This window comes from Pollicipes pollicipes, unplaced genomic scaffold (genome assembly GCF_011947565.3).
Source record: "Pollicipes pollicipes isolate AB1234 unplaced genomic scaffold, Ppol_2.1 Scaffold_4295;HRSCAF=5057_pilon_pilon_pilon, whole genome shotgun sequence".
Taxonomy (NCBI): Eukaryota; Metazoa; Arthropoda; class Thecostraca; order Pollicipedomorpha; family Pollicipedidae; genus Pollicipes; species Pollicipes pollicipes.
This window is the reverse complement of record NW_023596461.1, coordinates 20,496,936-20,512,249: the sequence shown is the minus strand read 5'-3', so window position 1 is coordinate 20,512,249 and position 15,314 is coordinate 20,496,936. Positions and strand designations below refer to the sequence as shown.

General features: G+C 55.1%; 1 protein-coding gene across 1 annotated transcript; it reads left to right on the top strand.

Moving 5' to 3' along the window:
- The first annotated feature begins 1,544 nt into the window (after positions 1–1,544).
- On the top strand, positions 1,545–14,391 carry LOC119097271 (RNA-binding protein 45-like). The gene is given in 13 exon segments (XM_037220321.1): positions 1,545–1,551; positions 2,569–2,683; positions 3,041–3,235; positions 3,814–3,971; positions 5,912–6,093; positions 6,444–6,568; positions 8,960–9,031; positions 9,074–9,180; positions 9,495–9,660; positions 14,034–14,049; positions 14,051–14,107; positions 14,109–14,192; positions 14,353–14,391. Coding segments are annotated over 13 exon segments (1,323 nt in total).
- Positions 14,392–15,314: the final 923 nt, after the last annotated feature.

Sequence of the window (15,314 nt, the reverse complement as noted above, 5' to 3'; positions counted from 1 at the left end):
ACATGTTTTTATTAAGTATAATGTGATTATCGTGAGCTGTGTCATGATGTACAGGTCAGTGAAGTGCTAGTAAAATTGGATGCACCATACCAAATTGAGATGCTTAAATTTGATCCTGCATATTAGCCTGATCAATAAGGCACAATATTGTGTAATCTGCAAACCATGACATGTATTCTAACATGATGCTTCTGGCAGACAATCCTGCCAGAAGAGGGTAGCATTGTCTTCTATTTAGGTTTGATTTTGTTAAATTTGCTTTCAAAACATGATTCACCATGATGTGCATCCATTTTCTGGGAACTAGTCATATTTGTATGCCATAAAACAATATGATTCCCACAGTGCTTCAAATCAACAATTTGGACACTAAATTTTGATATCAGCCCCAAGTTAAAGGTTAAATCCTATCTTTGCCCCAGCAAGATCTTGTCAAGATATCCAGTGATTGGCAGGCTGCATCAGTGCCTTGCACCTTATGAAGCATCTGGCTCTATTTTTTTAATTTAATGTATTTTTGGATCTGTAAGTATACCTGCTAGGGCTTTACATTTCTGAAGGATCTGAACACATATATAGTAGTTCTGGTGATGTCTGCATAAGAGTTAAATAAATATCTATTGCTGATATGCACAGTGTACATTGGAACGAGAGCCTCACATTTTGACAGGAACTTTGTAAATCTCTACCTAGCCCAGCAGGCAAAATAGTCCCTTTAGAGATAAACACCTATACAACATTGGTGTACTTAACCTTGAGCTTGTGTGCCTCAGTCATATAGCAGGTGAAATTGAACAAAATTTTGACAACATTTTCTAGCCAAAACAGCTTGGGCTACCTGTGTTTGATGTTGTCATTGCAGCATCACACTTCCTTGAAGTTTAGCTCACTACCCGCATAGAGCAGAGCTGACTGTGTGCCAAGAGTTCTGAGTGCTCAGATTTACTATCATTGTGAGCTGAAAGTGTTGCTGTGATGTTGCAGCCATGTTGAACATGTTCAGCACAGCATGCATGCATTGCATTCTGGTATATAGTGCTCTGATCAGTTAACCATCTTCCATGGATGGCCTTAGGGGCAGTGGGCTGCTTCCAACAGGAACAAGTCAAAGGTTGTTATACTTGGTGCTAAATGCTGCTATACTTTCAAGATTTAGTGCAGATTTTAGTAGAAGTGACCACATAGATGACATACTCAGCTGCTACATGCATTCATTGGCTGCTATCAAAGCCACCACTTAATGGCCATCATGAGTGTGGGATGCATTGCAGTTAATAGCAGATATGCATGAAGATATCTGAAGACTGGCATGCATAGAATTTATACCTGGTGAGCATGGCACAGAGCAAAGTTGGCTCCTTCCATGCTGTGTACCTGTTCTCCTGCTGTGTACCTGTTCCAGATGTATACCTGTTCTCAAGTTGCATTATCAATCCAAGCGGACTATTACTTTTCAAAAATTCAACTACGTCATTTTACAATGAATCTTAGATGGATGTCATTTTAATAAAGGCTCAAAGCTATTTATCCCTTTGAGGGCAAACATGGCAGGTACAACAACAAGATATGTGGCACCAGCCATATGCTGAATTGCCTAAAGCATCTTGCCTTTGACCATGCTATGAACCAAAGTGTGCCATAAATTCAGAACCTCTGCTGTGTAGTTGCTCCATCCAGGTCCAGGCCAGGTCAAAAGTTTTCCTCATTATAACAGCACAAAGTAAAACTTTAAGTGAAGGGAAAGGCATTAACTAAGCTCTGAAGAGTATCCCATGGTAGTATGCAATCAAGTACAAGGCTGTTTTGTTGTAGCCATAATCCCACTAGTTTTGGAATTTGCCAATATGCTTTAGATTCAGGACCAAACCATTCCATAGGCAGGTGGTCAGCAACCTGGTGTGACATATATCATAGCCAAAGTATATATGGCAGTACATGGCAGTAATAATAATGATAGTTTTACTACACATTGTTGAAAATTTGGCTTTTAAAGGTGGCTGTTAATTTCATTGCATGTATGGTGAGCAAGGCTAGTCACTGATTCAGCACACATCAGTTATGTGTAGTCATAGGCCATAGGCAAAGGCAAAGACAGACTATGGCAACCAATCAGCCCCAGCCTCTGGCAGCTGGCCGTAGAGGTGCGCCCAGGTGCACATACTATTAGCGCACTACACTACACTACACTATCCAGTCCCCAGCTTGCAGGTCCGTCGGCATCCACCTCCACACAACCCTACACCATGCACTTGGTTCCATTTGCTGTATCGCTCAGAGGGCGGCCTCGCCTCTGTCTGCGCCGGCGGTGAGGGATTACTCGCGCTTCAGTGGAGTGATCAGTCATCACCTCTGTGTCTTCGGCATGCCTCTTGGGATTTTCAGACTTAGTCATTATGGTCTTGACCCTATTTGATCACGGAATTCTAGGTCAACTGCAAAATTAGGTGGTGAAGGTTCAACCACGTTTCTTGTGGGACCTGAAAGAGGTTGGCTTGTCGTGTTTGGCATGGCAGATTTCTGTCTTGTTTCAATTCCTGCATGGCCATAACTTGTTCCTGATCTTTGCAGGTGTCACTTACATCAAATTCAGCAAGACATCTGAGGCAGCTTTGGCCATGGAGGAAATGAACGGCAGGTGCATCGGTAATCACCCACGGCCACTTAAGGTCCTCATCGCACACAGGTACATACGCGGGGTCTCCGGGTCACTGTGTGAACGTGGTCCCTTGTGTTACATGTCTTACAGTTGGAGGCATACCCAGGTGCCATGGATTGTCAGAACAATTCACAATAGTTGCTTTTATGCACTTCGAGGTAGATCATGGACGCACGGTGCAGCCAACACCCACTGCTGTTGGGCCGCCGCTAGCACTGAAGCTTGGTCTGGCCGCGCTAGCGCTGGCCCCAGCCCTAGTGCTGTGCTCTCCCCGCTGTTGCGCACTGGGCGCCATTCCGCCATTCCTCTAGCCGTCGCTGTGCCCGTGCGGCCCGCCGCCCCGACGGAGCGGCGCGCTCACGACCGCGCCCGGTGTGGCCGCAGCCGAGAGCAGGGGTCGCGGCGCGAGCAGAACGAGGAGGAGCGTCTGCTGCGGCTGTTCGTCGTCGTGCCGCGCGCCATGACAGAGGCGGAGCTCAGGGAACACTTCCAGACGTTCGGCGACATCGACTACGTGTCCATCGTCAAGGACCGCACCACAAAGGAGAGCAAGGGCTTCGGCTACGTCAAATATCACAGGTAGGCGGGCTCGGGCATGGCGAGTGATGTGACTGTGTCAACCTGTGATTAGGAATTGCATCCAACATGTGTTTTATGTTTCCATGTTTCAATTTCTTGAATATGACCAGATTATCCTTTAATGACCAGATCATATATATGACCAGATAGGACCAGACCAGATATGACCAGGTTGTCTGTGAAATCTCAGAACAATTTTGCAAGTGTGGTGTTTTTTTTAGTATGAAAACCACTGTGGAAAATTGAACACTATAGTTCAGAATGTGGGACGTATTATGCCTCTTTTCAGCACAGTCTTACATATGTTTAATGATCACGGAAGGCAACACGATCCAGTGCCACTGATATTCTACTATCTTGTGCCACTAGTATTCTACTATCTGGTGCACTGATATTCTACTATCCTATGCCTCCCATGTTCTACTCTCTGGTGCCACCGAAATTCTGCTATCCCGTCTCGCCGACAAGTGAATAAGGATTTTCTAAAGAGCAGCTGAGACAGCAGAGCTCCCTAATGGTGGCACCAGCTTAACATATCCTGTGGTATCACTCCTGGTCACCTGTTCCCCGTCTTCCAGGATGTCGCACGCGGCCAAGGCGTACGAGAACTGCGACCGCTCGTTCAAGCCCATGTTTGCCGACCCAAAACCGCAGAAGGACATGCGGAACGACGGCATGATGCTCTCGGGCCCGGGCAGCTCCGTGTCGTCCTCCGGCTTCGACATGATGGCCTACAGTCAGTGCAGGCCCGCTGGCGGCCGCGGCCCGACCGGGCGGGGCTGGGAGCGGTCGCAGAGGCCGCTGTACCAGGGGCAAGCTGGTAACTCATTCAGCGTTGCGGCTCGCGCTCTGCGGGCTTGATGTGGGCTTGATGTGTACCTACTGTATCGCCGTCACTGTGGGCTTGATGAGGGGTCACCTACAGTTTGTCTCATCATCTGCCGTGCGCTTGGTCGCGCTTTGACATTCGTTATTCAGCTTTTCATGCACTGACGAAACAATTTGCATCCAGGTGACGGTGTCGTGATGGTGCCGACCACTGACTCGTTCCGTGACGGTGCTGGTGACTTGTTTCGTGACGGTGCTGGTGACCTGTCCTGTGATGGTGCTGGTGACTTGTCCCGTGATGGTGCTGGTGACTTGTCCCGCGACCAAGCTTGTGACTTGTCCCATGACGGTGCTGGCCACTGACTCGTTCCGTGACGGTGGTGGTGACTTGTCCCGTGATGGTGCTGGTGACTTGTCCTGTGATGGCGGTGGTGATTTGTCCCTCTACGGTGATGGTGACTCGTTCCGTGACGGTGCTGGTGACTTGTTTCGTGACGGTGCTGGTGACCTGTCCCGTGATGGTGCTGGTGACTTGTCCCGTGATGGTGCTGGTGACTTGTCCCGCGACCAAGCTTGTGACTTGTCCCATGACGGTGCTGGCCACTGACTCGTTCCGTGACGGTGGTGGTGACTTGTCCCGTGATGGTGCTGGTGACTTGTCCCGTGATGGTGCTGGTGACTTGTCCCGTGATGGTGCTGGTGACTTGTCCCGCGACCAAGCTTGTGACTTGTCCCATGACGGTGCTGGCCACTGACTCGTTCCGTGACGGTGGTGGTGACTTGTCCCCGTGATGGTGCTGGTGACTTGTCCCGTGATGGTGCTGGTGACTTGTCCCGCGACCAAGCTTGTGACTTGTCCCATGACGGTGCTGGCCACTGACTCGTTCCGTGACGGTGGTGGTGACTTGTCCCGTGATGGTGCTGGTGACTTGTCCCGTGATGGTGCTGGTGACTTGTCCCGCGACCAAGCTTGTGACTTGTCCCATGACGGTGCTGGCCACTGACTCGTTCCGTGACGGTGGTGGTGACTTGTCCCGTGATGGTGCTGGTGACTTGTCCTGTGATGGCGGTGGTGATTTGTCCCTCTACGGTGATGGTGACTCGTCCCGTGATGGTGCTGGTGACTTGTCCCGTGATGGCGGTGGTGATTTGTCTCGTGACGGTGCTGGTGACTTGTCCCGTAATGGTGCTGGACACTGACTCGTCCCGTGACGGTGCTGGTGACCTGTCCGTGACGGTGCTGGTGACCTGTCCCGTGATGGTGCTGGTGACTTGTCCCGCAATGGTGCTGGCCACTGACTCGTTCCGTGACGGTGCTGGTGACCTGTCCCGTGATGGTGCTGGTGACTTGTCCCGTGACGGCGCTGGTGACTTGTCCCGCGTCGCCGGCAGAATTTTGGTGCTGCCGCTGCCACTCGTTCACCCCGTTTCCAGTCTGTGTCGTATCTCCCTACGTTGTCCCTCAGCCCCCCCCCCCCCCCCCCCCCCCCCCCCCCACTGTATTCAGATTTTGTCTCCGTTCCTCCATCCCTGGCCCTCCATACCTGTCCCTTCATTCCTGTTCCTCTATCCCAGTCCCTCCACTGACCCGCCGTCTGACCTGACCCGCGACCGCTGACCCGCCGTCTGACCTGACCCCCGACCTCAGACCCACCGTCTGACCTGATCCCCGACCGCTGACCCGCCGTCTTACCTGACCCATAACTGCTGATCCGTCGGCTGACCTGACCCCTGACCGCAGACCTGCCGTCTGACCTGATCCCCGACCGCTGACCCGCCGTCTTACCTGACCCATAACTGCTGACCCGTCGGCTGACCTGACCCCTGACCGCTGACCCGTCGCCGCAGCGCCGCCGTCCGGCAAGATGGCGCCGCTGCCGCCAATGGAGGCCACGCCGCCGGCCGAGGCGTGCACGCGGCTAGGCGTGGTAGCCTCACCCACACTCAACCAGGACCAGCTCTGGAAACTGTTCGACCTGGTGCCCGGCCTGGACTTTATCGACCTGCGGCGCGACAGGAAGTCGGGGCAGGTGAGCGGCGCGGGCCGTTGCCGAGCGGCGCCGCCACTGGCGCCCAGTCTCCCCCCGTCTGCTGTTACACGGCCGTGCATCGCTCGTGCGGTTGCTAATTGCCGTTCTCTTTTGGAGGTGCCCGCCGTATGGCATGACGTACGCCGCTGGTTTCGTGCCGTTCGGTTGGTGCTGGTGGTTGGTGCGGCGGGAATTTGGACGTGAAAGTCCTTCGATGCTATGGCTCTCCGAGTGGTACGCTGTCGGAGTGCCGGCCCCGGCTGTGCAGCGCCGTCGGTAGGCGCGTGCCGCCGGTCCAGCCGGACCGCGCTCCCCGGCCCCGCCTGACGCCCCGCCCCGTCCGCGCCCAGGGCTTCGCGTCCGTGCAGTTCAGCAGCATCCAGTCGGCAGCGTACGCCAAGGAGAAGCTACACGGCTTCGAGTACCCGCCCGGTCACCGGCTGATCGTCAAGTTCGACCCCGGCCACGACATAATGTGAGGTCCCCGCTGGTGGGCAGCGGATGGTGGAGCGGGGAGTCCCGGTGTCGCGCGCTAGCCCAGGCTGAGTGTGGGGAACCTCCACCAGAACCTGTGCGGGCCAATTCCTTACCGATAACTTGGTGCTGCTATGAGGTGAACGGTCTTCTTATATTATAGGAATGACGTTTATGAAAATGTATGCACTGATAAATTATGTCCTGCGAGGAACGGCGCAATGGTTTGAGGAACTGAGCAGACGTAGTCAGACCACGCCACATTACCGCACGGGGAGCGCAGTCAGACCCGAGCGGGTTGGCGGACCGGCCGACATCACCCGGCTCGTCAGGAGGCGCCGCTTTCACCGCCAGCCCCCCAGCGTACGCCTGGGTCGGCGGGCTGCAGCGCCGCACTCTGGCATAATGAGACCCCGGAGCGGCATGCAAATGTGGCCGTTTGCAGGCGTCGCCGCGCCGCCAGACGGAACCACGCGTGCCGCGTCCCCAATCCGACGTTGCATTCCGTTCCTGTGACGCGCTCCGAGCGGGCGGGACGCTACCTGAGCCGGCTCCCCGGTCCTCTGTGACCCCCGGCCTCCGCGGGCGTAGCGGACGCCGGTCCTCTGTGACCCCCGGCCTCCGCGGGCGTAGCGGACGCCGGTCCCCTGTGACCCCCGGCCTGCCGGGCGGGCTGGACGCCACCTGAGCCGGCTCCCCGGTCCCCTGTGACCCCCGGCCTGCCGAGCGGGTGGGACGCCACCTGAGCCGGCTTACCGGTTCCCTGTGACCCCTGACCTCCGTGGGCGTAGCGGATGCCGGTCCTTCGTGACTCCCGACCTCCGCGGGCCGGACGGGCTGGACGCCACCTGAGCCGGCTTCCCGGTCCCCTGTGACCTCCGGTCTGCCGAGCGGGTGGGACGCCACCTGAGCTGGCTTCCCGGTCCCCTGTGACCTCCGGTCTGCCGAGCGGGTGGGACGCCACCTGAGCTGGCTTCCCGGTCCCCTGTGACCTCCGGTCTGCCGAGCGGGTGGGACGCCACCTGAGCTGGCTTCCCGGTCCCCTGTGACCCCCAGCCTGCCGAGCGGGTGGGACGCCACCTGAGCTGGCTCCCCGGTCCCCTGTGACTCCTGACCTCCGCCGGTTGTGACGCCTCGGTTGATCACGCTGCATCGCCTGCACGGTTCATAGGCGAGTCGAAGATTGCTACGACTTACACTGCAGTTGTGACGTCAACGGGCAAGCCGAGCCCTCCAAGGCGAATCTATTGTATGGCGAGAAGTGGCATGGGTGCGCGTTTTGGAACGCACAGGGGGAAATCTGGGCCTCGTGACAGCTGCCCGCGGAGGAGAGGATGAAATGGACCCCGGAGTTTGATCACAGGGTCCGGCAGCCTCTTGCCCACCTACATCACGCTGCCAAGGCTACGTACTGGAGAGGTCTGCTCAGCTGCCCGCGCTTTTGTGTGGAGGGTTTGTTGGCTCCGCGCGTCGCTCTGCGACAGACAGCGTCAGGTGTGAAGAGCAAAACGGTCGGTCGCCTGTGTCAGTGGTGGGCGGAGAGACGTCTGCATATCATATAGGAGCAGAACGAGGCGGCCCTTGCTGGGACTGGAAGTCCGGGTCTTTGCGTGCCAGAAGGGCCGAGTCCATTGACATGCGTGCTGATTGGGGTGCTGGTGCGATGGTGCGTCACGCACGGGTACAGCCGAGTGATTGGTAACCGAATGGGGGTGTAATTCATCCATGGACGACGGTGCATTGCCGATGTTAGTGCGAATTGTGCGAACGCATATAAGCAGTTGGCTCAGCTCTCAACCTGCCATGTACCTATCGGGTGGTGTTTCTGTTGCCACTCAACGACACAATGGGTTAGTAATATTGGTAGATCAGCTCCATCGTCGTTGGGTGTGCTCTGCCCTCGGTGTCAGGGGCGATTCATATCACATGATACATATATATGTATATATATATATATATATATATATATATATATATATATATATATATATATATATATATTGGAGGTGACCACAACCCAAGAACTACGTTCCAGTGTCGTCGACCAGTGTGCTTGTCCTGGCACTGTAGCTGCGGTATTCCGCGGCACACCTATTCGTTCTGGAAGCCGACGGCCATACCGCCCCGTAGGCAGTGCCCCGTAGTCGGCGCCTGTGCATCGTGAAGCTTTGTATCGCCCTGGGTTGTCCCACTGTTGAAATTTGCGTCCATGGGAAGATAAACCGCCCAAAACTTGCTGACAACACTCACAACAGTAAAAGCCATGTCCAGCGAAAATCCCACTCCCCAAAGGGATTTCACTAAGTTCTACGGTTCGGCCCTTGCTCCCGGTGCCCGCTGCGGCCGCGTGCGCTGCTGTGCGCGGCGCTGACGCCGCCCGGCCGCGCCGCAGGATGGGCCAGCACTCGATGATGCCGCCGCCGCCGATGATGCCGCGCATGCCGATGATGCCGCCGCCGCAGCAGCCGGGCGGCGTCGGAAACGGCTCGTCGGCGCTGTCGCCGGCTGGCGCGGCGCGGCCGTCTGGCAACCTGCAGACGGACCTGGCGCACCTGGCCGAGACGATCGCGCAGGCTACCTCGCTCATCCAGGCCGCCGGCATCAACCCGCACGGTCAGTTAGCGCGCCCGACGCGGCCGCTCCCCTCGCGCCGGGCGGCTTGTGACGGCTGTCGCGCCGCTCAATTGTGTTGGTGTGTGTGTGGGCTTGCGTCTGGGTCGGTCGGCGGGCGAGGGGCGGTGCTGTTGGGAGGTTTGGGGTGTGGTGGGTCGGTTTTCGCGTCCCACTCACGGGTGGGCGTCGGCGCGTGTTCGGCGAGGTCGGCGGCGGCGGCAGAGCCCGCCCCGCCCGGCCTCGCCTCCGCCCGGGCGACTCCGCGCGGCCCGAGCGTCGGCGGCGCCGGCTGACGGTGCCGCCGTGTGCCGCAGGCGCCGGCGCCGACGCGAACGCCGGCTCGCCCATGTCCGGCGCGTCGGCCCTGCCGCCCGGCCCGACCGGCATGGTGATGTTCGAGCACTACGACCCGACCTACTGCTCGGCCAAGCTGCCGGCGGCGCAGCCGCTCGCAGCGCTCGACTCCACCGTGGCAGAGAGGTGAGACGAGCCGCGCTCCAGGCGGCGCTGCCGCGCCCCGCGAGCCGGCCGGTGGCGGCCCAGCCGACTGGCTGTGACCGGGATTGATAAGGGGATTCGCTGGTGTCCCTCCACGGTCGTGCTGCGATGTCTTCAGGGTGGTTTGTATACGGAGCAGCGGACCTGGGTGTGGTATGGTAGTTTTGCCTGTGGGAAGTGATTGAAGAAGGTGATTGGAACCGTGGCAAGTAGTGTATCGTCTTGTTCGCAGGACGGACATCAGGGTGGGAAATTTAGTTGTTTTTTTTTTTTTTTGCTGGTGGCGGAGTACAAAAATTTTCGCGGTTGGAGTGCAAACTTGTCTGCAAGCAGAAGTCTGTCTAATGTGGAATGAGTGTCTGCACAATGGGCCTTGGTTGGAGTACACTACACACTGCGTTTAATGCATCAACATTTTCCCAGTGTTTTTCAGGCAAAAATTAGTCAGCCTGCCATTTTCCATTTCAGTGGAACAGAACACTTCCTGTGAGTGAGGGTGCCATGCTGATCCCATCCATATCCGGGTAGTGCTACTAGCTCGCCTAAACATGCAAAGATTGATTAAGGGTATGTGTTAAGAAGTATACAGTTAGAGGGGTTAACAACAAAATTTTATACATATACATTCACAGGTGCATCATACAAAACTCATTTACATATCATTACCTATCTACATGCAAACTTATACACTGTCAAAATGATAAACCAGATGCATCCTCTGCTTACTGACAAACTGAATTGTGGACAGACACTTTGCATGACACCCTGTTTTTTTATAACTCTTAGGCAGCTGCAGCTGACTATGAAAGCCTTGTGTATGTGACATCACTAACATGAAGTCCTTGAGGCCTTAACAGAATTAATATAAACATACCAAAAGTGTTCCTCTTCCCATTCTTCTCTTTCTGCTCTTCTCCTCTTTCAGTTCCTTCCCTGCTCTTTCTGTCACTCTTCTCCTTCCACTCCTCCTCCACTTCTGCTCCTCCTCTCTTCGTGCACCTCCTCTATGCCTCTCCACTCCTCCTCCACTTCTGCTCCTCCTCTCTTCGTGCACCTCCTCTATGCCTCTCCACTTCTCCAAGTCCCCTATGATCCTATGCAGGGAAAATTTTAATAGTGTCACTGCAGGACCTAACGTCTGACAGCAAGGAACATGGCAGCACTGCCACCTGTCAGGTTACAGCAATTATAACCACAGGCTGAAAAGAGGCCAGCCTTATATTTGATCCCACATGGGAAACCCAAACCTAGCATTAATGTTGTATATAGATACCTTAGTACCTATGTACCTACCCACCATGCTGTAGGTAGAGCAGGTTACAACAAGGTAATTTTACATCGGTCTGCAGTGGTAAACATTTGTAGATCAGCTCCCAGGCACTTATTTACCTTTTTTGGAATTACTTAATAGCGGTCCAAAACTAAATCCCAACCAACTTTAGAAGTGTGTATGCATGCTGTGTGAAAATTGAAGACAACAAATTCCATTTTGCCTCACTGAGTAACTCAAACTCGCAACCACGATGCACATAATCCCAAGCAGCTACACTCCCGCTCCGCCCTCCTCACTCCCACCATAGCCCTGCTCCCACCACATCAAGACAAACAACCAAACCACGCACAGGAGTTCTGGCGCATTCCCAGGACATTGTGATGGCATTCTAGCACTCGTCAAGGGGCCAACCAAGTACAAGTACCACGGGTCGTTCCTGAAATGACAGGCTGTGATGAATAGTCTAAGAAAAGCCATTTATCCAGTTGCACCAACACAAATTGTTAAGTTTGTGGTAGAAAAATCATAGGGCCTTACAGCCATGCATTTCAAGTTGTAATTTGCCACCTACAAATATATCTTATCTTCTGGTGGCGCAAGACAACGCCGAGATAATGCAGTACCTGTACTACAAATCGATTGATATTTATTATTCTAAGGCATTTCACGTCATTTTAACACCCTCTAAGGAAGGCCGTGTCCGGGCGATACCAAAACACGTAAATTTTTCAATAAAATTTGGCTAACCTTGCCAAAAACTTGCTGTTCTCCGGCTTGTACTCCGGCTCGTTCTCTCCGGGCCTTCCCGTAGTCCCCATTGTGAGGAGGGCAACCAAGTACTGCGATTTTTTCCCACCGGGTTATGGACCGTCTCTATCTTACGAGTACAGGTACTGGTTGAGCCCGGAGACGTGGCACCGTTGTTAAATAAGTAAGATATCCTCGAATCTTCAAAGGCCGGCATTTACCGATTTCTTAACAAGTGGTTGACTTACTATCATGTACACAATAGTAATGATAAGTTTTGGAATGCTGCATGCCACAAGCTCCCATTTTGGGAACGTAATTCCCGATGACATTTCATAACCCAAAAGAAGCCGTTACCACCAAAAGTGCCGCCCACAAACGTGATATTTGGATGTCATTTAATGTCATGATTCTTAAAAGTGCCGATATGTGGTGTGTTTGAATGCTATGATTTTCAATTTAATTGCAAGTTGGATGATGATTGGTGGTTGGTATGGCAGGAGCAGGAATGAAACAAGCGCTTTGAAAATGATGTTTAATGCTGCAACATTTTGGAATTTTCCCACCAAACCGTTTGCGAAATGCACGCCCTTTGGTAAAATCGCTAACATGTTTTCTTAACATGAGGTAAGTTAAGAGCATAGTTGGCATCCTGGACTTCTTGCTCTGCGAGTCTTTTAATGATCTAGTTGAAATAGATGCGCCGTTGGTGATTTTCGTGCTGCTAGTGGTTTTCCGGTCGAACGAACATTGTTTTTAGGTGTCCCTTTCTTCCGACGCGGGGCCTTCACTACGCGAGAATGCAGCTCGTCAGTTGCAGGACGGTGGGCTGCCATAAGTTTCGGGTACGGGAGGCGATGGGTTCGTCGCGTGGTGGGAGCCGGCGCCGTGATGTGTTTGTCCGTTTCTTGAGAGAGGTATCGGCAGGTGTGTGCGTCGTGGAGAATGCGGTCTTACTCAGGTGCGCCATATATTTTCGCCACAGGTGACATCTGAGGTATGTGGCAGCGCTAGGTACTTAAAACAAGCACATTTCATATTCCAGTTTATTTCATTTCCACAGAAGTAGCTCACATGAGTCGTCATCCCCCTTCGGGAGTTGCATAGGCTTGTACAAGTGCATCTAACCCATGTAATACAATGATGAAGGACATTGACATGAACACCCTGGATTGGCCAGCTCCTGCTGGATTGCAGATGCTTGTTTCCATTTCTCGGGGCTCCATATGTTTGGTCCCTGGAAATAAATAAACTTTATGACTCACTTTCTGACAACAAAGTTCATGCACCCTCCTGGCTATCAAGAAAGTAAAACTGTCTGCCTTGGTACTTATACTCAGGCTCATACATTTGCAATGGTGCCTTTGCTTTGTGGGGCGGACTGCAGCGTTTGGAGTACAAAAATTGTCGTTCTTGCCGGTCAAGAGCCTGGAGTACAAAATTTCCTGGTGCCACATCCACCAGAAAACGGAGGCTTTTTCCCACACTGATGGACATGGAGTTCGTTTCCGTATTTTGTGTCACATGCATCACATTGCGCATTCGCGTAGTTCGAACATCGTTCGGTACGACAGCAACTGCGACCGACGTCAAACCCCTTTTGTGTTGCTTTTTATGTGTGTGTGTGGGGGGGGGGGGGGAGGAGAATAATCACTGAAGCTTGCCGTGTATAAAACGTTAACCATAGTATGATTCGTCCCGGGTTTTGAAAATGCCCGACCCAAATCGAAGTCAGCAAAGACCCACTCCGCGGACCGTTCTACAGTGTTTCAAACGGGACCCGGGTGCATGCTCTGCTGATGAGTGGTCCGATATCACAAGCCCCCCCCCCCCTCTCCCCTTTGACGATGTGCCTGCGAGTTGAATTGATTACCCTGGCTTCTGAAGACTGCTGCGGTACTGGAGGGGAGGGGGGGGGGGACCGAAAATTGACTAAGCTGCAACCTTTAGTAAGTTCCCTTCAAACGACTAGAGTGCGGTCTGGGCAGAAAACTGTATTTTCCGTCTGGTAACTACTGGATTGTTTTTTTTTTTCAAATTGCCGCAGACTGTTGGTTTATCGCCCTGAAGTTGACTGTGATTAAGTCGACCTTCCAACTTAAGCATAACGCTGTGAATGTTGCGTTGGTAGTGTGTCGATCTCCCCGCTGTGATTTAGTAAGTGACGACGAACAGACTGGGTGTCCACGGCAGAAGCCAGGCCGTTCGGTCACGCCGTGCAGCTGCAAACCGTCGCATGTCACGCACATATGACCGTGGCTGACGACTGGCGAGTAGCCGGCGAGCCGCGAACGCGTGGCGGCACCCCGACTGACCGCGCGTGCGCCCGGCCCAGGCTATTCATCGTCTGTCAATCCGGCGCCGCCGCCGCCGTACGCGCTGAAGGATGTGTTCGCCCGCTTCGGCAACCGTCATCGACATCTACAATCCTGAACGGCAAGACGTGCGGCTACGCCAATACGCGTGCAAGGAGTCGGCCGACAAGGCGATCCAGGTGGGTCTCGGCCGGCGGCCTGGCGGGGACGCGGCGATGGTGGCGGGGCGGCCGCACAGGGCCGCCGCTTCAGCGTGTGCAGCGGCGGTCCCTGGCCGCAGCTGACGCTCGATACACGCAAAAGATGCGCTCGTGGACGCTCGTTGTTGTCCGTGACCAGTCCGGTGGAAAGCTCGCTCTCCTTGCTGCATGGCCGTGATAAGGGCCGTTTGACGAGCACCCCGTGTGTAGGCGGCAGGCACGTCTGCTGGCTGTGGGCCGGCGGCCGTGCCGTGCATCCCCGCGCCGCCTCTGCCGGGCGGGGCTGTGAGTGGACCGCGGCGTGCGCTCCCTCGCCGCAGACGCTGCAACCGGGCAGGAGCTGTGCGCGCCAGGCTGAAGGTGATGCCCGCCGAGCCGCAGGACAAGGTCGACACCGGCCGGAAGCGCATCAAAATCGACGACCAGCAGTTCTGAGGAAATCAAACGCTGGACAGGTCAGTCGACGGCGCCGCCGCTTCTCGCCCCGCCCGGCCGCCGCTCCCCGCGTCCCGTCTGCCCGACTGGGGAGGGCTGGGCTGGGTGGGCCGCTCCGCTGACGCCGTGCCGACCCCGGCACTGACCCGGACGCGACTTGGCCGTCGGACCAGGCTCACGAGCGACGCGCCGGGCGCCTTGTGTGTTCACGTTGTATTCCCGCCCCGACCCGAGGCTGATTTGGTGGTCGGATCAGGTCTGCGTCGCTCGCCGGCCGTGACCTCGCGGCACGCGAGAGCAGGTCGGAGGCGGGCGGCCGTCCCCGCGCGGGCCTGGCCGCGGCGCCGGCGTCGTAGCCGCCGGCACCGCCCCGGCCGCGCGCGGCGCCGGTGTCGCAGCCGCCCGGCGCGGCGGCCCGGCGCCGGACGGAGCCGAGCGGGCGTCGGGCGGACGCCAGCTGACGCGTGTGTGCCCGCAGGCTCTGACAGACTCACGCCACCGACGGACTCGGCTCCGGGACCGGCTGACTCGTGACGACAACCATCATGCGCGCCGCGCCACACACTACACGCACCTAGTTACACGGCCTAGCTGTAGAGATGTTCGTATGATCGCTCGACGTTTCTGTTCTCCCTCTTTTTGTCTACTTTCCCGCGACGGTCGTCG